Source organism: Furipterus horrens, unplaced genomic scaffold (assembly GCF_987537825.1).
Source record: "Furipterus horrens unplaced genomic scaffold, mFurHor1.1.pri manual_scaffold_6, whole genome shotgun sequence".
Classification (NCBI taxonomy): domain Eukaryota; kingdom Metazoa; phylum Chordata; class Mammalia; order Chiroptera; family Furipteridae; genus Furipterus; species Furipterus horrens.
Window position 1 is genome coordinate 149,040,049 of NW_028327176.1, and position 23,509 is coordinate 149,063,557.

The following is a 23,509-nucleotide window of genomic DNA, read 5'->3' on the forward strand; positions in this document are numbered from 1 at the left end:
GGCAGACCAGAAGCTCTAGAGAAAGGTAGATAAAAGAACATATTCCTTCTAAATAATCCACTAAATTATATTCATAACTGATGACCTACAAAACTTTCTTAATTTTTTTGTATTTGCAGAGTAATTATTATAAAGAATACTGCTGAATCTAGTTCACACATTATAACAATAAAAATCCCCCTAAATTCAGGACTTCCCATCAAGAGGGAGTCATAGGCAGACACACTTCGCCTCCTCATGCAACCAAAGAATTACAACCAGATCTCAAAAACAAGTAACAACCAGAACAGTCAGAAAATCAAACTGTATGGAAGTCCGACAACCAAGGATTTAAAGAAGCCGCATTCATCCAGACAGGCAGGAGGGGCTCAAACAAGTGGCCCTGGTGGCAGAACAGTTGGTCCCATAGTCACGTATGGTGGATAAAAATCGGGATGGACAACCTGGTAGCAAGTGATCCCAGCCCCAGGACAGACAACACAGCACAGAGTTCTAGCAAAGCAAAGATAAACTCCCATAATCTCTGGCTGTAAAAACCAGTGGAGGTTGGGGCAGCAGAAGAAACTGCAGGATTTTCACCACTTAAAGGGTCTGTATGGTCTTACAACATACATAAACCCCCGGGTAGCCAATCACATATGGGAAGTGACTGAAGTGACTGGAAAACAGGGCAAGCAGGAGTCAGGCAAATCGCCAGAAGCCAGGAAGTGGCATAGTCCCCTCTCCAAGCCCCCCACCGCACACAGAGCCACAAAGCAGTGAAGCAGGTGGCCCTCCCCTGGCAATTGCATAAGACTCCACCCCATACCATTTACAGGTACCTTTACTACATAGGTCTCACTACTAAGACAGGGAGTAAAAGCAGTTATAATCAATACACAGAAACAAACAGTGGGTGGCTGCCAAATTGAGGAGGCAAATAAATATGACCCAAATGAAAGAACAGATGGAAACATCAGAAAAAGAAGGAAACAAAATGGAGATAGCCAACCTAACAGACACAGAGCTCAAAACACTGGTGATAAAGATGCTCAGGGAATGCACAGACTACAGCAAAAAAATAAAAAAAGAAATGAAAGTTGCACAAAGTGAAATGAAGAAAAATATTCAGGGAACCAACAGTGAAGGGAAGGTAACCAAGATTCAAATCAACGATTTGGAACAAAAGAAACAAACATTCAACCAGAACAAAAAGAAACAAGAGTGCAAAACAAACAAACAAACAAAAAAAAACAAAAAAAAAACACAAAAAACAAGAGGCTTAGGAACCTCTGGGGCAACTATAAACATACCAACATCCAAATCATAGGTGTAAGAAACAAGGAAATAGTGACTCCCAAACCAGTAGAAAATCATTAGTAACAAAGGGCAAATATAATTAGAGGGTCTCAAGGGCAAATGTAATTAGAGGATCTCTGAGTAGGAAGTTGACAGCATTAGCATATTTACAAATCACAAAAGGGGCATTTAGAAAATCGCATTAGATTGTAACTCCAGAGTAACCAGTAATGGAGAAATGGGGAAGAAGGAGAGGGGAGGGGAAGCTAATCACCTTAGCGAGGAGCTAATAGCGTTACTATAAAACCAGTTTTCTTTGTCTACTTTGCGCGCACATTCTTCTGGCTGAGGATGCGCCTGACTCTGCAGACTCGTGAGTAAATGCCTCGCTTTGCTGCTCAAGTCCTGTGTCCCGGTTTTTATTTTTAGTATTTCTCACATAGGGATGCCAGAAGAAGAGGAAGAGCAAGAAATTGAAAACTTATTTGAAAAAATAATAAAAAAATCTTCCTTAATTTGAAAGAGGAAATAAGACATAAGTCCAAGAAGCACAGACCATCCCAAATAAGTTGGACCCAAAGAGGACTACAACAAGACACATCATAATTAAAATGCCAAAGGTTCAAGATAAAGAGAGAATCTTAAAAGCAGCAAGAGAAGAGCACGAGTTACCTACAAAGTAATTTCCATAAGACTGTTAGCTGACTTCTGAAAAGAAACTTTGCAGTCAAGAAGGGACTGGCAAGAGGTATTCCAAGTCATGAAAAGCAAGGACCTACAACCAAGATTACTCTATCCAGCAAAGCTATCATTCAGAATGGAAGGGCAGATAAAATGCTTCCCAAACAAGGTAAAGCTAAATGAGTTCATTATCACCAAGTCCTTATTATATGAAATGTTAAATGGACACATTTAAGGAAAAGAAGATCAAAACTAGGAACACTAAAATGACAATAAACTCACAACTATCAACTGAATCTAAAAAACAAACTATGCAAACAACCAGAACAGGAACAGAATCATAGGTATGAGATCATTTTGAGGGTTACTAGCTGGGAGGGGGAAGGGAGAGAACGGGAAAAAGGTTCAGGGATTAAGAAGCATAATTGGCAGGAACAAAATAAGGCAATGTTAAGAATAGTATTGGAAAGGGAGAAGCCAAAGAACTTAACCCGCACAACACATGGATATGAACTAAGGGGGAGGGGGGTGTGATTGCTGGAGGGAAAGAAGGTACTGGATGGAAGGGGGCATGGGGGCAAAACTGGAGCAACTGTAACAGCATAATCTATAAAACATACTTAAAAAAAGGAAAATCCCCCTAAATTCAATAGACATAAAGAGCAGTTGTGACACTTGAAACTTCCATAGTGCAATAGGGCTGGTCATTTATACTGAGGGGTCTGCATAGGTTGCCATATATCCAGCAGAGATCAGATGATGAATGGCTGTTCATGGTGGTTAGCTGTGGTCTAGTTACCTCAGAAAGGTTAGCAAAGACCATTCCTTAATTGTGTTGTGTGGGGCAGCTTTTCTGATTTTCAAGCATAGCATACTGATTGTCTAATTGAAGTTTAAGGGCCTGTTTTTTTGAAACCTCATCGCTACCTCTACTGTCTTACTACTTCAAGGCTCTTCTCCATTTCTTTATCTTTTGGGCTTTCTATCTGCTTGGCAGTGAACTGCAGGAATGAGAACTGTGCATCAGTGAATATTTATGGTGGTCCCTGGGGTGTTTTCCTTGTTGTGGTTAATCTGGCTCTAGGAGGCCTACACACATCACTAATAATTGTTGAGTGTGGGGTTTCTGCGACAAATTACTGGAGCAGAAGGTACTTGTACTGGAGTTGTTTTATTCCAGGGACCTGAAGATTTTTCTACAACACCAACACCATCTCCTTCCGAATTATCACTTAGATCTTCTCTTTTTTTCACTATCATCTTCTTTTTCACTTATTTGTATTACCTGAACTCTGAGGCTCCTGTAATCAATATCTTTCTGCTCAAATTCTTTCCACTCATCTTCCTTCTTCATCACGGCCTGGTTGGTGGCTCTAAAGCCTTTGGCTACCCAAGTCCCACTATCTCCTGGCCAGCCCATTTGTTTTGCTCCTTCTTCTCTTTGGTGAAGAAGTTGTCTAGCCTCTGCTCCTCTGTCTCACGCATTGCCTTGGCCCTCTCAGCCTGGAAGGCGGGAGGTGGGTGTGTGTGAAGGGGGTGGTGTCAGCACGCTGGGCTCCAAACTCAGGGTTGAGGCTGGCTCTGTGCTTCTTAATTTTATGAATGTTTTATCAGGTTCTATATAATTTTTTCTATTATGTTCCCTTAGCTTTGACATTTTTGAACTTTCTTAATAGAAAAGCTCTGGGTGCCTTACATGTTTGATACGTATTTTTATACACTTCATAATCTTTCTTAAGTTGGATGGATGTGGGTGTTTTTTTAAAAAAAAAAAATGGTTCTTGCTCATTTTAAATGACTGCCTGAAGTTAAGGTTGAAGTTTCTTCTCAAAACAGAACAATGTAATGTGACATTAGAAGAAATTGTGTATATACATTTATTACCAGAAATACTTGAATATAGTTTAGACTTAGAGACCTAAAATTTTAAGTTGCAAAAGTCAAAGTACTTTTCTCCTAATGTGTGCACTGAATGGACAATACTATGTTTCTAAGACCTTACTCGGAATTATGAAAGGTAAAAGGCCTGACAAAGTACAAAACATTTTCTAAGTTAAATTTTAATCAAGAGCCAATAACCTGAAATATTCATCACCTACTACACATAATTTTATACCTGTCTAGTCTCAGAAGTTAGCCCTCTCTCATATAAGGGCACTAGATCACAACAGCAAACATAAAGAAGTTCATCAAAGGTTATGTGGTTCTTTCTCTTATATTCAGTATTTTAGTAATTTTCTCTTTAGTTTGGAAAAATAATCCTCTACAGACTATTAATTTAAGTAAGGCACCCAACTTTTTCCATGAGAAAAACTTTTTCTACACCCTTGGTAAAACATCTTGGCAGACTAAAAGGAAGGGTAATGAAAACCAATTCTGCTAGATTCTGATGGGGAAGAAAAAGGATAAGCTGTGGCCTATGATCAAGGCTCGAGACTCAGACTGAGACCCCATTTCTACTGACCCATTTTCTTGGAGACTAGAGTGTCTTCTGTTGGAAAAGACCTTTAAGACAGAAGCATGGTCATTTTTATTAGTTTCCTATTGCTAATGTAGCAAATTACCCACAAACTTAGTAGCTTAAAACAACAAATTTATCTTACAGTTTTGGAGGTCAAAAGTCCAAAATGGGTTTCATTAGGCTATAACAATGTGTCATCAGTGCTGCTTTCCTTCTGGAGGATCTGGAGAATGCATTTCCTTGTCTTTTCTAGCTCCCCAAGCTGGCTGTGTTCATTGGCTTATGGCCCTCTACTCCATTTTCAAAGTCAGCAAGTATGTCACTCTGACCTCTGCTTCCAGATAGGTATGAGATTTATCAGAATGATCACTAAGTTACATAATGTCTAATCACTGGGATGTACACCTGTATATGTCAACTGTAATTGAAAAATTAAAAATGATTAAAACATGAAAAGTAAAATAAAAACAGCTACATAGCAGAGGCAAGAACAAGCAGAGAAGATGCCCAGCCAACCCACAAAATAGTGCAAAATAAATCACTGTTTAAGTCATTAAGTTTTGGGGTGGTTTGTTACAGCTAATTGATACAATATCAGTTAGTGTCAAGTCTAGCCTGTATTAAGTACATATACTTGGATGACCTTTTAGGAACTAGAATAAAGTAAGGTCATTTGGCTTAAGTTTGGGAGAACAGCAGGTAGACTTTCTTGGGTACATCACAAAGCATGATAATGTTGAAACAGGAAGTGACTATTGTTAAACAAGAATGATCAACTGGTCTATATCTATGAACTGTTCTAATGGGAAATAAGAACCATTATAATTTCTAAGAAGAGGCAGTATGATTAAGTAAAACTATACAAGAAAACACAAGAGAAAGTGCACACCATACTGCCTGAGAGACAGCAACTGCCCAAGAGATACTTAAAACAAAACGAACAGATATCTGGTCAAGATGGCGGCATAAGCAGACACGGCTCGCATCCTTGCATAACCACATCAAGATTAAAACTAAACTATAGAACAACCATCACTCAGAACTGTCAGAAATCTAGTTGAACAGAAGTCTGACAACTACAGAATTAAAGAAACCACATCCATCCAGACAGGTAGGAGGGGCGGAGATGTGGAACAGGCTGGTCTCGCATCCATGTGCGGTGCATAAAAATTCGGGAGGGATATCTCGGGAGCAAGGAGTCCCAGCCCCACACCAGGATCCCCAGCCCAGGGTTCCAGTACCAGGAGATGAGTCCCCATAACTTCTGGCTGCAAACACCGGTGGGGACTGAGTCAGTGGAAGAAACTTCTTGAGTCCCAAGCAGTTCCCCTTAAAAGCCTCCCACACAGACTTTACTCAGATGAACTCCCAAAGAGCTCCAGCACTGGGGAAGCAGCTTGAAAGACACCAGTGGCATATGGGGAGGAACTAAGCGCCTGGCATCAAGGCGGGAGCTGGGGGACAGCTTTTTCCCAGACAGAAAGGCAGGCAGAGGCATTGTCCCTTTTCTGAGTCCTCCCCACTTAGAGCCACAGAGCTGGCAGGTAGGTACCATATCTTAGGCTCCATCAACCTACCTAACACTGCTTGCCTGGCCCTGAAATTCCATCCCATTCAATTTATAGGCCCACCCAAGCTGTTAACTGTGACTTTTCCATATGAATGGCTGGCCATAGCTAATGCTTCACAATTTCCTAAGTCCTCTCAAACCAGCTTGGATTGGCATCAGTGAGGCCCCAGCACCTCTTGCTAAATGCCCTCAGGCACAGCACTAGCAGCAGCCAGTCTAGATTGACAGCTTGGCTTCACCTGGGAATCTCCAAGCCCAGCAAAGGAAGCAGCCACCTCAGATTGCTTTATAGCTCAGCCAGGGAGGCCCCAGGCAAAACACAGGTTGGTGCTAATTTTAGCCAGCACCACGCAGGGGACCCCAGGGAAAGTGCACCCAGTGGACAGCTACAGACCACATGGAAGCACCACAGACCACATGGAAGCACCACCACCTTGCCCCTACACAGCTGATCCTCCACAGAGGACAGAGGTTGGTGGTCAGTGATCACAGCCAGTCCTTGCAGATGACTGGTCGGGGTAAATCCTCCCACTGACCTGCCAACAGCAATCCAGGCTCAATTACAAGAGGAGGGTGTAGTCAGCCCACATGAAGGGCACACCTGGAGTACCCAGCTAGGGGGTGATCAGGGAGGCTGTGCCACTGGACCCTACAGGACACCTACTACATTGGGCCACACTACCAAGACATGGAGTCATAGCAGCTCTATCTCATAGAAACAAAGGGAGGCTGCCAAAATGAGGAGACAAAGAAACATGGGCCAAATGAAAGACAGATCAAAACTCCAGAAAAAGAACTAAACAAAAAGGAGATAAGCAATCTATCAGATGCACAGTCCAAAACACTGGTTATAAGGAGCTTAGTGAGAATCTCAACAAAATAAAAAGATCCAGTCAGAAACAAAGGATACACTAATCGAAACAAAGGATACACTAATCGAAATAAAGATACTTTACAAGGAAACAACAGTAGAGCAGATGAAGCCAAGAATCGAATCAATGATTTGGAACATAAGGAAGCAAAAAAACAACCAATCAGAACAAGAAAAAAGAATTAAAAAAACAAAAAAAGAGGATGGTGTAAGCAGCCTCTGGGACTACTTCAAATGTTTCAACATCTGCATCATACAGGTGCCAGAAGAGAAAGAACAAGAAATGGGAAAACTATTTGATAAAAATATTGAAAGAAAACTTCTCTAATTTGGTAAGGGAAATAGACATGCAAGTCCAGGAAGCACAGAGAGTCTCACACAAGAGGGATGCTAAGAGGTCCATTCCAAGACATATCATAATTAAAATGCCAAAGTTAGAAATAAAGAGAGAATTTTAAAAATTACCCTCAGGGGAATTACCATAAGACTCTCAGCTGGTTTCTCAAAAGAAACTTTGCAGGCCAAAAGGGAATGGTAAGAAATATTCAAAGTCATGAAAAGCAAGGACCTACAGCCAAGATTGCTCTACCCAGCAAAGCTATCATTTAGAATCGAAGGGCAGATAAAGAGCTTCCCAGACAAGAAAAAACTAGAGTTCATCATCACCAAACCATTATTATATGAAATGTTAAAGGGACTTATTTAAGAAAAAAATGATTAAACTATGTAAGGGTCAAAACTATGAACAATAAATACATTTTTCAACAACTGAGTCTAAAAACCAAATTAAGCAAACAAGAAGAACAGAGACAGAATTATGGATACAGAGAGCGTTTTGATGCTTGCCAGGTAGGAGTTGGGGTGTAGGGGAATGGGTGAAGAGGTGAAGGTATTAAGAAGTACAAATAAGTAGTTACAGAATAGCCATGGGGATGTAAAGTAGAGGACAGGGAATAGAGTGGCCAAAGAATCTATATATGAGATCCATGGACATGAACAATGGTGTGAGGATTCCCTGAGGGAGTGAAGGGGTTGCTGGGTGGAGGGGGGTCAAAAGGGCAAAAATTGGACAATAGCATAATAAATAAAATAAACAAAAACAAACTATAAATAAAGAGGTAGAGGAAGATGTTTGAGCCAGACAGTAATAAGGGGTCCAAGGGCATACTTAGTAGCAGGTCACTGACAACATTACATGTTGGCAGTGAAGGACAGAAAAGACAATTGCTCTCTCTGCTAGAACATTATCTCACTCTGCCCTTACACTCTTGGTCACTCATGGCAGGCATGGATTCCCACTGCACATTATAAATACTTTTACCCAGTACTGCCAAGTTAACACATTAACTGCCATGTGAGTTACATTTAACTCACTCTAGTTTTAAGCCCAGAGACTTGGGAAGTGTACACAACTCACATGTCACTTTACCTTGGATGCCTCATGGTGCACAGGCAACTCACGCTACCATGCTATAACATATATATTATGTGAAGAGTAGTCTCATGGATACCCTGGCTGGTTTGGCTCAGTGGATTGAGCGTCGGCCTGCGAGCTAAGTGTCGCTGGTTCGATCTTCCAGTCAGGGCACATCAGAGAAGGAAAACTCTGACTCCAAAAAACCTCCGCTGCCTTGCGGCATACCTCTTCAGGGGAAAGGCTAAGGGAGTAAACCCCGACAGAAAATCCGGAGCCGGAGTCCCTAAGGCGGTTCGACGTTGTAGTCAACACCGGCAACTCCTGCGGCGCACCTGAAGCCAAGCTGTATTGACTCCGTCTTTCCCTTGGACCCTTCAGCTGCGAAGAGAGGGGGGGGTCTGCTGCATGGGCAACAGCAGACCCTCCATATCACCCTGCCCAGGCTCTGTAGCTTCAGCTTCACTGGAGAGGACACTCCAGCGTCATCGCAAGATGTTGATTCAACACGGGAGGAGACAGATACCGTGTCACTCCCGAGTCGGACTGCACAGCCATTCTCGGCGGTGCAGATAGACTCTTAAGAAGCTACACCATCGTCTCTCGAGACGGACGGCTGCCGACGACGAGTCTCATGGATAAAACCCTGCAGACGGTTTGTGAAAATCTTACTTACTGATGGTGTTATTGTTAAATTAATACTGGCAATTTAAAAATGTGGATCAAATGAATAGAAGTTAATTTATTTTCTATTTATTTTAACCTTTGAATTTCACTATATCTGACATGTAAACAAAGACACTTCCTTTATGATCTGTTTCCAAGTTTTCCCATTGCTTTTTCATCAAATCACAAAGAAATATTTTGCTTTCAGTGTTTTTATTCTATTTCTATAATAAAACATCGTGGCTCCAGGGAAAACTTTTTTCCTAGTGTGGCAATCAATATGTTAAATTGAATTTACCTCTCCCTTACCTCTAAGTCTCTAAGTTTCTAAGGTCAAGAAATATGTTACTCATCTCTTAGCTAAGCGTCTAGCACAGTGTTTGGCATATGGTAGGCAGTGCATAAATGTTCACTTTTTGGACAGTTTTATTAGAGAAAACTAATCCAGGGAAATGTTTAGTCCTGTTTCAGGCTGGTGTGAACTTGCTAAATGCAGCAACTATGTCTTATTAAACTTAGCATACCAAGTGTTTAATGAAGCAACTGGACCACAGGAGCTGCTCAAATGTTAACAAACTAAGAAGAAATTTAGTTAGGAAAAATACTGATTAGAAGTCTTGAGAGTATACAACTGGGCAAATATATAGATTACAGATAAGAATCATATCCTAATGTCTAAGTGAAAAGCTCTATAATTACAATTTATTTCAACTTAAGTATACAGTGGAGGGACCCCCCCCCACACAAAAAAGGAATTATCTTCTGGAAGGCAGGTCCCTTGTAGTACAGACTTCCCTACTAGGTGAGTGTTCTAGAGACCCATCTGTATCAGTGTGCCAGCTGGCATTGTTGTGAGAGGCTGTATTCGATTTCAGTGAATTTTTTTTTTCACTCTTTAAATGAGTTTGCCCATTTAATGATGAGTGATTTACAAATAAGCACACCTGCCCACACCATGCTGAATGTTGAGCAGTTTGACCAAAATTGGCATGACCCCAGTGACCACCCTCCCTATTTACCCTATCTCACTCCCAGCAACTTTTTTTTTTGTTTCTCTGATGAAAAAAGTCCTCAAAGGGAAACAGTTTGTTGATATGGAAGAGGTGAAGCACTAACAGGCATCAAAATCGACGAGTTCAAAAACTGTTTGAGCAGTGGGAAAAACATCTCGATAGTTGTACTGCAGCAAATTGAGTAATCTGAAGGTTACTGAAGTTTAAACATGTAAGAATAAATGCACAATTTTTAATAAATAAATTCCGTTTTTTTGAGTCCCCCTTCCTATCAACATCATCTGTCCTTTAAACTAAGATAAAAATTCTATCGATTTACTATATTGTCCTTTTTTCAGGGGTAGTATCACAGCCCTGGCCGGGTGGCTCTGTTGGTTGAAGCGTCATCCCGTACACCAAAAAGTTTGTGGGTTCAATTCCTGATCAGGGCACATACCTAGGTTGCGGGATTGATCCCCGGTCAGGGAGCATACCTAGGTTGCAGGTTCAATCCCTGGTCAGGTTCGTATCGATAGATGTTTCTCTCTTTCTCCCCCTTCCTCTCTCTAAAATCAATAAACATATCCTGAGGTGAGATTTTTTTTTAAAGAAGATAATGAAGAGTTAATATCACAGTTTCTCAATTTTCAACTTAACCCCTTTCTATAACCCAGACATTAAACTTACTCTTGTCAGTAGTTCAACCAATTTAAAGATCATTTAATAATGGCATACTGCCATATTATGTAGAAGGTTAACACTGAAGAACACAAAATGTTAAGTTGGTGATACAGTATAAGAAATTATTTCTGGGCTAGAAAATATGTAAACCATGATGCTGGCTAGAACTAACTACAGTCAGTTCTGTCAGGCATTATCTTCATTTTGCCAGATTTATAACGACCCTAAAAGCACCATAATCCAGTTGCCTGTTAGTTTTATCAGCAGGAATTTTCTCTCTTTAAATAGTTATTCAAAGAAGTTTACATAAGACTTCAGGTGAGAACATAAGCTTTATAAACTGAAAATCCTTGTGATTGGCCTTAATATGAATAGTAGATGTAATCTAATAACTCACAAAGGTAGATATTGTCTCCATAGAAGAAAAGAATGGTGTCTAATTATTTCATTCAGCACCCAGCAATACGGCTATGCTTTAAAATTCTATTGGTATTTGATGAATGTGTAGGGAAAAAACCTAACTAGCAGTACTATGTTTAACCTACCATTTCCTCAGTCATTTGAACTTAAGATTCAAGTGTTTCTGATTTCCATTATACTACAGAAAACTTTAGACCAGCAATTAGTAAACGTTCACCAAGGGCACAACAGTAAATATTTTAGGCTGTCACAACTGCTCAAGTCTACCCTTTTAGTGCAAAAGTGGTCGTGAATAACATTGAAACAAACCAGTGTGCTGTGTTCCAATAAAATTTTACAGCAAGCCCTCACTCACCTTGCTGACACCTGTTCTAGGTGCATTCTGTCTTCAGAATATTCTCAGTGATTCAGTATGGGAGAAATCTTTGGGTGTAAATTTAAACAAAGACCTGGTGATACATAAATGTATGCCTAGCCAACAAGCTTTTTATGTACGTCAGTTTCCACCTGGAGATGACCAATAATGGCAAGCAAGACAAGACTGAGATACTAAAAACTAGATACAAGGACGGGAAATTTGACTCTTCTGTTCCTCTATATGGATTAGCATTCCCAAACTTACTACAGAACAGAGAAGCTCATCCCACAAAGGCAGTAATGGAAAAAATAGAAAGCTAACAAGCTAAAGGGGGCAGATTCTAGAAAAGTCAAGCACATAAAGACATCAGTGACAAAGTCAAAGTCTAGAGCCAAAGAATTAGAAAGTGATCTTTCCAATATTGTGAGACACAAAGAAATTTTATAAAAATTATTTGAAATGTTCTTAAGAGTCTCTGGTAAGAGACACTGATCTCACTTATTTTGGTGGCTCAAATTACACACCCCTTCATTTAATGTCATCAACTAAAATGCTGGTCCTAAGTAAACAAGACTACATAGTTTTAATCGGCAATGAAGGCAGCAAAAAAAAAAAAAAGTTAATTATCTCCTTTCAGTACCTCTAACCCAACTCAATCCCATAATATATCCTCATCAGATTTAGCATGTCTTCATTCTTGCCTCCTTTTTCTACTCATCAAAATTAATTTTTAGGAAGATTAAAATTCATTGACATTTAAGATTAACAAAACTAATGAGAGCTCAGTTTTATCTCTTCCAAATCCAATAAACTTCCTCAAAATTTTCAAATTTCAGACATCAGTAAAAAAGAGAAAGGATTAGGAGAGATATCAGAATGTCATTAAAGCCACACTCTAAAAAAGCCAATCTCAATCACTTATTTGCCACTGTGGCAAAGCAAAGAACAGTGTCTGTTCTTCCTTTCTTCACATGACTCCCCAACTAGACTAAATTTTCTAGTTTCCTTTGTGGCTACATATGGCAATGGGCAGGAATATACCTTTCCCTAGGCTAGAATGTGGATGTGAATTTGGGAGCCCTTAGTCAAGCCACAATACCAGCCAAGCATTGTCCAAGACCTCTTCATGTGAACAAAATGAATTCTACTTGTATATTCGAAGTCTCTGGGAGAAAAGACTAAACTACATTCTAATTGATACAACTTTTCTGGCAAGCTACAGCCAATGTCACACTTTACTATCATGTCCAAATTCCTAAGTTAAATATTTCTTTAAAGAAGCAGAACTATAGCAGTTTCAAGATTACAGTATTGCTTTTGCTTGGACACCATCTTTCTTATTTGATGTTCAAAAAATTGCTGGCTCTGCTTACATGGAAGAAGAATATGGTACAAACATCAAAGTGTCCAAAAATAACAGTTCAGTGCCTTTTTCTTGCCTTTTTTTTTTTTTTTTTTTTTTTTTTGGTAAGTAGTAGTATGAAGATGAGGAGAGGAAAACCTCTATTACATGGAATCACTGTGATAGCTAAAGTTAAGTCCTTTTTATACTTTCCACTTTAAAGCTATAGAGTGGTGATATTAATAAAATAGAAAGATTTCTTTCTTAAATGGATATATTTTGTCTTTTCTGGACTTCTGACTTACTTCCATGATTATTACACAGGAATATGGACTTGGATGGTGCAAGACAGGCAAAAAGATTTGGTGTGGCTGATTATAGTCAATGCCTCCCCTTCTTGCCCCAAAACTAAGCTGTATAGGTTAGCAAGCTTTCAGATAGTATCTAAATTGCCTTCACTCCAAAAAACTGTTTTCTATCTTTTCTTTTTAAATTTCTCATCAAGGATATGTTTTTACTGATTTTAGAGAGGAAGGGATGGAGGGACAGCTAGAGAGGGGGAGAGGGAGGGAGGAGGGACAGACAGGGAGGGGGAGAAAGAGGGAGGAGGAGAGGGACAGGGAGAAACATCAATCGGTTGCCTCTCCTATGCGACTCAACCAGGGATCAGGATTGAACCCACAACATTTTGGTGTAAGGGAGGATGCTCCAACCAACTGAGCCACCCCTGGCCAGGGCAACAGTTTTCTACCTTTGGTAGAAAACCTTTCCTCTCTTCTGTCGGAATCTGTTACTTTTGTTGTTTTAGTTATAAAATTTGCCTTTTATCAACCCCATTAAGGCCACCAATTACTGTGACTCCATAGTATTTTCCTCACACTTCTCTGTTGCCTATCATTTCTCAAGGACAGAGAGAATGGTGCAACCAGGAATACTTGCTGCATGTATCAGTAAAGGGCCCTTGCTGGTTGTTTGTAAACTACCATTTCCCAAATCTCACCCCATCCCAATTAAAAGAGAAATCTTCAAGAAAAAATAAAGAGAGAGAGAGAGAGAGAGAGAGAGAGAATCTCCATGACTTCTAAAGCTCCCCAGGTGTTCTGAGTGTTCAGTGAGAATGAAAATAAAAGTGTGGGCTCTGAAGGTCAGGAAACCTAGATTCAAAACCCAGTTTTGCCCATTTAATAGATGAGACTTTGGGCAAGTTACTTAACCTTCCTAAACTTCAAGTACCCGTAAGTATCACTATGTGCCAAACACAGTGCCAGGTGTTAAGTAAGGGTAGTTATGACAGTCCCTATCCTCTAGGAGCTTATAGTGGAAGATAGAGGAACCAAAGGAAGCTGTAGACAATTAAACAAACTCACGTTAGGTGAGAGACAACCTCTGTGCCTTCGTTCCCTAATCTGTTAAAATGAACAATACAGAACAGAGTCGCTAATAACTCAAATATAATAGGGCCACCTTTTAACTGCCACTGCCTCCCCCTCCCTCATCTTAAGGGATGGGTTAGGCAAGAATCTTCAAAGTTAGCAACATGCCTCTCCTTGACAGAGATCCAGTAAGTCAGCCAGAGCTGGCAGCAAAGATGTATATCAGATATCTCATGGTCAATTGATAAAGCCGCATTTACTGTGCACACATTCTTCGGCATCAAATACCCCAATTCTTCAAAATATTATTTTGGCTCTCTAATAAATACATGCTTATAAATCCTAAAAACAAGTATAAAAATTAATTTATTCTTCAGCTCGCAATCTGGATATTAATGGCTTCCAATAAAAAATTAGAGGATTCACTCAGAGAAAAATTACCAACACAGGTTTAGAAAGGCAAACACTGTCAAGATGTTACTTTTACTAACCATCTTTCCTGTCATAATTTTATTAGCAAACTTTACTCAGCTTTATTTGTAAATATGCCTTAACTTCAAAAGGCTACTTGTGTAACTATGTGAGGTGATAAATATTAACTTATTGTGATGATCATTTCACAATGTATCATATAGCAAATCATTATATTGTATACCCTGAACAAATACAATGTTATATGTCAATTATACCCTAGTAAAACTAGAAAAAATACCAGTAGAGTACAATCATAGGAACCATACTACCTTAAAATATGGACATTCTATTCAATATTTTCTATCTTAAATGTGAAATATACCACATTCTGAATGGCATTACAACTTTCCACATGGAATGACGCAAAATATAATAAAAATGTAAAACATTAAAGAAAAAAGCCTACTTGATTAAGTACTAAGATGGCTTTTTAAAAAATACCACAAGTGAGGGGGCACCTAAAAAACCCCAGAATTTCTTTATAAAAAGTTGTGTATTTATTCTTACATGTTTAAACTTCAGTCACCTGCAAAGTATTCTCCATTTGATGCAATACAACTACTGACATATTTTTTCCGCTTCTCAAAAGTTCTTTTAAAATTTATTTTTGGAGAGAGGGGAAGGGAGAAAGAGCGGGAAAGACACATCAATGTGTGGTTGCCTCTCGCGCACCCACAACTGGGGACCTGCCCTGCAACCCAGGCATGTGCCCTGACCAGGAATTGAACCAGCGACCCTTTGGTTCATAGGATGGAACTCAATCCAATGAGCCCCACCAGCCAGGGCTCAAAACAGTTTTTGAAGTCATTGATTCTGATGACTTTTGAGTGCCTCTGCTGTTTTTTGTTTCACCTCTTCCACATTGGCAAAACGTTTCCGTTGGAGGATTTTTTTCATCGGGGAAACAAACAAACAAAAAGTTGCTTGGGGTGAGACGGTGAATAGGGAGGGTGGGTCACTGGAGTCATGTCAATTTTGGTCGAACACTGCTCAACACTCAGTGTGGTGTGGGCAGGTACACTCATAAATCACCCATCATGAAACAGGGAAACCGCACAGACAAGAGTCGTCAAAAAAAAATTCACTAACACCAAATGCAGCCTCTCACAATGCCAGCTGGTACACTGATACAGATGGGTTCCCAGAGCACTCACCTAGTGGGGGAAGCGTCTACTATAAGGGTCCTGCTTGCTGTCCAAGAAGGTAATTCCAGGTTTTTTTTAGTCCTCCTCATATGCCTTAATGAAAGTATACTTTCACGCCAAGTAGGTTTCTTGATAGGATAATCTAACAATTTTAGTAACTCACCTGCATATTAACACAGCAAATGTAGCTGATCACTGACTTTTAATTTAGAGAAGTAAAAGTATTTAGAGAAGTAACCTTTAGGAGACTTGACTTTAGGAAGGTGAACACACAATGCAATATACAGATGATGTATTATAAAATTGCACACTTGAAACCTGTATAATTTTATTAACCAATGTTACCCCAATAAATTCAATGAAATTTTAAAGAAAAAAAGAGAAAGGTGATTTCTGACTGCTTATTATTTACCAGTCACTGTACTAAAGAGATTTATGTGCATTATCTCACCTAGTCCTATGAGGTAGGCACTATTATTAGCATACGTATTCTACCAAGGGAAAGTAGGGTTTAGATATTGTACTTAACTCTGCTAATAAATAATAAACCTAGTCTTTCAAGTCAGAGCTCAATAAAGATCCTTAACGTCACTCCTGTTTGAAACAGTTGCCTCTAGGTACAATAGATCTTAATTAAAATATCCAAAAAATTAAAGTTATGTTATAGCACAAACTTCATAAATGGTAACTGAATTTCCCCTTTAGACTTCTCTTTTATATGCCAAAATAATTCTAGACCCTGAATTTTCCTAAAGCTTTGATCATTTATGGTGCTCTCTGCTGTACCTACCTATTAGAACAATTTTTAAAAACATTAGCACTACCAATTATTTTCAAAAGCCCAAAGATACTAATCAAGCGATCCTAATAGTCTTAAACACTATCCTCACACTGAAAGATAAATGGAGATTGGGAAACTTGCATTCTAAAGTGCTACCATCCAGATAAAATTACTCTGTGAATTAGAGTAATTTCAATCAGATCCTATAAAATTGAACATTCTTCTCAAGACCAGAATTAAAGAGTAACTGTAAGACAGTTTAAGGGTCCAAACTCCGGAAAGTAAAATGGTCTGCCACATGGCAAATTCAATAGCAGAAGGCAGGCAGTAGGGGCTAGGCAGAGCAGCAACAGTTTATATGAATAATAATAAAAACCATTACAAAATGATTTATCTATTCATTTCACTGGTCATTTTGCCTTAATACGAGACTAATTATTCTCAAAAATCATATGCTGCTTTAAGAAAGACCTAATATCTTACTAAATAGTGTCCTGGGTTTTAAGTTAACACATTACATATTAAGAGAAACCACAATGGCATTTTATAAGCATTAGAAATGCAATTACATTTTCTTACAGGGCACCTGCATTTATGACTGTAACAGTCATTAACACAACAAACTTTTCTATAATACAAACCAGTGTATGTGTACACTTCGTTATTTCTGTAACTTAAATGGGATTATTTCTTTTAAAATGCAAATAATCACACCATAAACCCAACTTATTTTTAAGTGTCAGCTCTTTGGTAATTGAGTGTCAGATATATTTTTAAATAATTATCAGATTAGAGTCTTTTTAATATAATGCACTCAGCAAGATAAACACAAAATTATTAAATGGAGGAAGTGTAGGCAGGAGATTCCACTTCAGTTGTGTGACAGGAAGTACTAGCTATGGAAGTTTAGAAACAGGAATACCAAGTACTGCTTCAGCAAAAGAAAGACAGGAAGGTGAATAAGGGTAAAAGAGGAAGTTCTTTTTAGTGAACAATATGCCATATAATTAAGACAATCCAAAGTCATTGCAAAAGTTTTTAAAAAGGCTCAGTTTTTCACTAGGCTTAGGTGGTAATGTACTTCCCTAGATACACTGGAGTGTGGACTTGCAGTCCTGCTTTAACTAGACTGCTTATGGGTCACATTTTAGACAACTGTATCATTCAACTGTTAAGTTTCATACCTTAAACTAAAGTTTGCCAGTTAATTTTTTAGCAACACTACACAAGTAAATCATTTTTAAAAAGTACATAAGTTTCAAAACAATATGAATATACTTAACACTACTGAACTGTACTTAAAAATGGTTAAGATGGTAAATTTCATGGATTTTTAACACACAAAGTACATAAGTTAATGAGAAATTACTCCACTGAAATGTTAATAGTAACTTGTTATGTAAATTTTGATTACCCTAAAGCTAAATTCTTATTATGCTTAATTTTTAATAAAATAATTTATTGTTGTCATCTTTAACAGCTGGATTCATTTTATGTAATCAATTTTTAAAGATACTTCCACACATGAGCATGAACTACAGACTGAAAGTGAAGCACTATTTTCAATTAGCATCTTTCAAATCATCTCAATTACTTATTGCCAACAAACACTGGTTATAAAATTATAAGTGTGTTTCTACTTCAGTTGATTCATTCATTCAGTGAAGTGCAAATCTCGAAATTAATCGACCAGGATCCCTAGCTGAATAGGCTTTTGTGAAAGCGCTGTAGGTTCGGATTGTGAGGTAGGCGACACTCCCCACACCTCAGATGGTGGCCCAGAACGCTGAGGTCCATCACTTCCAACCCCCGTTTCGGCTGGCTCAGCCCTACCAAAGGTGTCAGACTTCTGTGAACTTCCATTAGGTCCTGCTCAGAAAAGTAAGTGTACAACTGAGGTTAGTCTGGTGGCTTGAGAAGAGCCAGAAGCCACCAGCTTGGCTCGGCCACCTCTGGATAAGTGTCCAGGAAAAGAAAACTGGGAAGGCTCCAACTCTGCGCAAACTTCCCATCTCAGTCACATTTACCTCCCTTCCTGAAGGGCTGTGTTCTGTGTTCTCGAAGGATCTACCCCTTTCCAACTCAAATGTCATTCTCAGATCCGCTGCTGGAGGGACAAGTGGTGCCCAACCCACGCCCTGGTCTTCGAGCACCTTCTCCCCGCGCCAGCGCTGCGCTCAGCTCACTCTGCAGCCCCCATCCAAGTCCTACCCAAAAGGGGACCCTGGCCCATGCCGCTGCCCGACCGAGTCAACCGGGGGATCCTGGCCTGGGCTGCTTTCGCTACCTGAGTCCGCTTCTGGGTCAGCTAGGGGCGACCTAGGACAGCAGGACGGGGTCTCACTGCTATGGGGGGAAGAGAGCCTCACCTTGACTCTGATTTCATAGGTGGTGAAGCGGCCCCGGCCGACTCCCACCGTCTGAGGGTTGCTCACATCAATCTCAAGGAAGTTGCTGGGCGGCCCGTAGGCGTCGTTCAGGTTCTGCGGTTTGGTGATCAGCCGCCGGGTGTCCGCCACTGTCTCCGCCATTTCTCAGTTGCAGCCGCCGCCGTGGGCTACCTCGGCCCCCGCCGCGTTCCACCAACCCCGCCGCTGCTGCTGGCCGCCCTGGGGACACCAGGCTCGCGCGCAGCGGTCGCTGAGCGAGCGAGCACGTAGGGAGGGCGTTCACCCAGTACGCGACTCCGCCCTCTACCCCTCCGGCTTCCGTCTTGCGTGCCCAGGGAAGAGACAGCTGACTCGCCAGAACGCTGTGCTCAGAGTCTGGGAGGGCCAGCTGAGTCCGCAGAGGAGGAGGGCCTACATGGCGGAGGAGTACCCCGTCATGGGACTTGTAGTCACGGACAGATTCCGGCCAGACTACAGTTCCCACAATGCACCGGACAAGCGCGTTACTGTGGGAATGCGATGAAGTGCAGCAGGAAGCAAGGATGCGGGGGCAGTTTCTTCTTGTCTTTCTGTGCCCTCTTGGTCCTGGAGCGGTGGGAGGAACGACAGAATTGGCTTAGCGCTCTTTGAAACTATGGGGATAGAAGTTAAACGGCGAGGTATGAGAGGTTTGACAGCTATCGAAACAAACTGCCTCCGCTGACTCTATGTGAACCTATCTACCATCTTACCTTGAACCACTGAATGTGCCTTTCAAGGTAACCATTAACAAATGCCTCAGAGATTTTGACGCCAACTTTGAGAGTTGCACCAGACACGTGTCTGATTTAATAAATTGAAGGCTGTAAAATAGGACAGTGGAATTAAAAAAAAAAAAAAAAAAAGAACCACATGGCGAAATCACAGCACTAAGATCAAACCGTTTTTGACTGGTGGGCCCTCCAAAACAAAATAACAGATAGTAGGTAAGGTGAAACCTGCCTTGAATGCCCTATTTTTGGGTGATCTGCAACTTTTTTTCTTCATTTCCCACATAGTCCCGGTAAGATAAAAAGTGGCAAACGTATCTCTACAGCATTTGAAATGAAACTCAGATAAAACTTTATAAGAAATGAAAAATAGACAAAAATATGCCGTAGTTCATCTGTAGCAAATGTAGGTTTTGAGCATTGAGGTAGATGGATCGATTTCTTTTCCTACCTGGAGAGTTTTTCCCTTAATGTTATAGTCCCTCAACTCTTTCTGATTTTTTATGTTGTTTCAGAAACGGATTTACTTTAAATGATATGTCCCTTAAAATGAAAAGTCCAGATCACTCTCAAACATTCCTAATAACATTAAGAACAATGGAAATGGAGGGATTACTTAAATATGGTATATTTCTCCCCAAAACTCAACATTCATTTATTCAACAAACACTGAAGGCCTACTAGGTGTTTTCAATTCTAGATACTAAAGAGATAAGAATAAGACATGGAAATTCTCTGATCTTTTTGGGCTTATAGTCTAGTTTATGTTGGGGCAGACAAATAAATTAATAATTCACCTGCCAATATGGTTGGTGTTACAAAGAAAATAAAACTGATAGTGTGATAACATCTGAGACAAACCCATTAGGGTGGTCAGGGAAGTCCTCTCTGAGTATATCTTTCAAAGTACAAGGGTAATATCAGAATAAGTATGCCCAGACAGGATTCCCTGCTGGGCCTGTCTCCTGTTGCAAGAGACCAAATGGGAACTTGACTGGTATGATTAAAGCAGTGAGCTCAAGAAATGAGTATAGATGACTTTGAATTGAAGAAACCAAGAACCACACTGTATTGTGTTGTTACCCTCCATACCTGAACAAAGCAATCAGCATATTTTCATAAAAAGCTTCTGTCTCATTCAATGTAGGCCACATTAGAGCAGCCATGGGTAGCAAGCAGTAGCAACAGTTGAGTGCTGCGGGAGAATAGCTACAGAGGATAGCAGCGTAACACAGTCAAATAGCTAAAAAGAGCTTCCCAGTATAAACAGGAAAAACTTACCTTCATTTTTTTTGGAGATAGGTGGTATTTCTAGAAAAATACAGAAAGGAGCAGCTACTAAAATTAACTAGAGAATTTAGTGGCTGAATAACAGTACAGAACTTAATCTATAACTTTTCTCTGTCTAGGAAATGTCTAGTTAGAATGGAGATGGAAAAAAATATTCTCTTCACAGCAATAAACAAAAGTATTTTTTAAATCCTAGGGAGAAAGACACAGGATCTAGAGAACAAAATTATAAATTTTTATTAAAGGACATAAATCAAAACCTATATAAAAAAGAGTCCATGTTTGTGGATAGAAAGAATATCAGAAAAATATCACTTCATCCAAAATGAATATGGCAATTATAATTAGAATCCCAGTGTAGTTGGTTTTACCCTCCCCCCTGCCTTGGGTGGGTGAGTAGTACTGGACAAGATTATTTTCTTTTAAGTTCATATGTTGGAGAATAACCAAGAAGATTATGAAAGTGAAAAATATTGAAGTGAGATTTGCTTTACCAAGTGTTAAAATTCACTATAAAACTACTATAAACAAGGGTGTGGTTTTGGCTCTATAAAATAGAATACAGAAACAGATCTCAGTAAAGAACACAATGTATAACAAATATTTCAGTTCCTCGGGAGACAGTGCTGACACAGTTGGATATCCAAGGAATAGAGGGACCACAGAGATGGTCCCTGCATTATACCATATATGAAAAAATTCCAGATTTAAATATAAAAAATATATAAGGAAAAAAATTAGGAGAGAAGTTGTATAACCTTGAATAAGAAAGTGCTTCCTAAGCAATGTGGGAAATAAGCTATAAAGAAAAAGTAGTCATTTAAGTACATGATTTTTTCAATAAAAATTATATAGCAAAAAGCAACATAAAAAATTGGGGGAACTATATGTATATGTGACAAATAGAATAGTAAAAAGCTAATGTTCCTAATATAAAAAGAACTTCCATAAATTGATAAGAAAAAGACAACCCCATAGAAAAATAGGCAAAGAATATAAGTACCCTTCTACATGTTTTTCACATAATAAACATCAAATCAGAACAATTTTATGAGTGAATACCATTATTGTCCCCATTTCACAAATGGGTAAACTGGGACACAGAGGCTAAATAACTTAAAGGTGACTCAGTACAAAATGGCAAAACTAGCTCCAGAATTTATATACTTAAACACTATTTCATGCTGCCTCTTAGGTTAAGCAATTCAAACACATAATAAGCATAAAAATGTTCAACCTCACTAACCAAACAAATGTACATTAAAGCAACTATGAAATACTATTTTTTGTCTATCATATGGGCAAAAATAAAGAACAGGAGCGTGCAGTATTAGGGGCAATGTAGGGAAACAGACACTCTTACTTTGATGACATGAGTCTGAATTGTTGCAGCCTTTGGGAAAAGCAATTTGATTGTGTTTAGCAAAATTAAAAATATTCAGGACACTTTGATCACCAAATCTGACTTTTGCTGCAAGAGACCTTAGTACTTATACATTGAAGTACAGGTTTGTTTATTACAGCTTTGTGTGTAGTGGCAAAAAGGTAAACAGCCTGAGGCCTATTAATAATAAAATGCTTGAAATATAGTATATTCAAATTATACAATACTTTGAGCAAATAGAAATTCTTAGAATATTAGAAATATTTTTAGTTATTAGAATAACAAGAGAATACCATGATGTATTGGTAAGGGTCACAATAATCTGTCTAGTATGATCCCATTTTGGTAAACAAACAAACTGTGTGGGTGTATATATGTACTTTTATATGTGCATATTTTTGTGTGGAAGGATATACACCAGGCTGTTAACACTCGTAACTCCAGAACAGCAATTCTCAACCTGTGGGTTGCGACCCCTTTGGGGATCGAACGACCATTTCACAGGGGTCGCCTAAGACCATCGGAAAACACATATATAATTACATATTGTTTTTGTGATTAATCACTGTGCTTTGATTATGTTCAATTTGTAACAATGAAAATACATTCTGCATATCAGATATTTACATTACGATTCATAACAGTAGCAAAATTACAGTTATGAAGTAGCAACGAAAATAATTTTATGGTTGGGGGTCACTACAACATGAGGAACTGTATTAAAGGGTCACGGCATTAGGAAGGTTGAGAACCACTGATCTAGAAAGAAGGGCAATCAAAGTTGGGGGAAGGATGGGAAGACACAAACATATTGTAAGGATGGGCTAGATGTTACAGAGAAACCTATAATCAATTTTATGTTTTCCTAACTGACAAATTCTAGAAAAATAATTTGTCAGTGTGCCTATATTACTGTGGGTGCCTTGAGAGTTGTGTTTCTTGAGTAATTATCACAATTTGATGTCTTTGGTCATTGAAATTCTTCTTCTTTGGTCATTTCCTATGAAGACTCTTATAGGCAAAAGGAGGTGCTGCCTTATGGGAGCAGTTGGTTTATATTTTCATTTTAAATTTGTAAAATGGATGTTCTGTTTTATCAACCAGTCTCTTGTGAGTTTGATTAATGCATCACTCCCCCAGAACTGATCACCTCTGAGGAAAATGATTAAACAAATAGTTGGACCTCCAA

General features: G+C 39.3%; 1 protein-coding gene and 1 pseudogene across 1 annotated transcript in view; both read right to left on the reverse strand.

The window, feature by feature from the left end:
* The window catches only part of SNX3 (sorting nexin 3), a 53,345-nt gene extending 34,144 nt beyond the window's left edge, over positions 1-19,201 (reverse strand). The window contains exon 1 of the mRNA XM_090279729.1: positions 18,877-19,201. Coding sequence (XP_090135855.1) covers positions 18,877-19,038 — 162 coding nt within the window. The 5' untranslated portion in view covers positions 19,039-19,201. The remainder of the gene's footprint in view (positions 1-18,876) is intronic.
* LOC150007581 (protein CDV3 homolog pseudogene) lies at positions 2,786-3,379 on the reverse strand (annotated as a pseudogene).
* Positions 19,202-23,509: the final 4,308 nt, after the last annotated feature.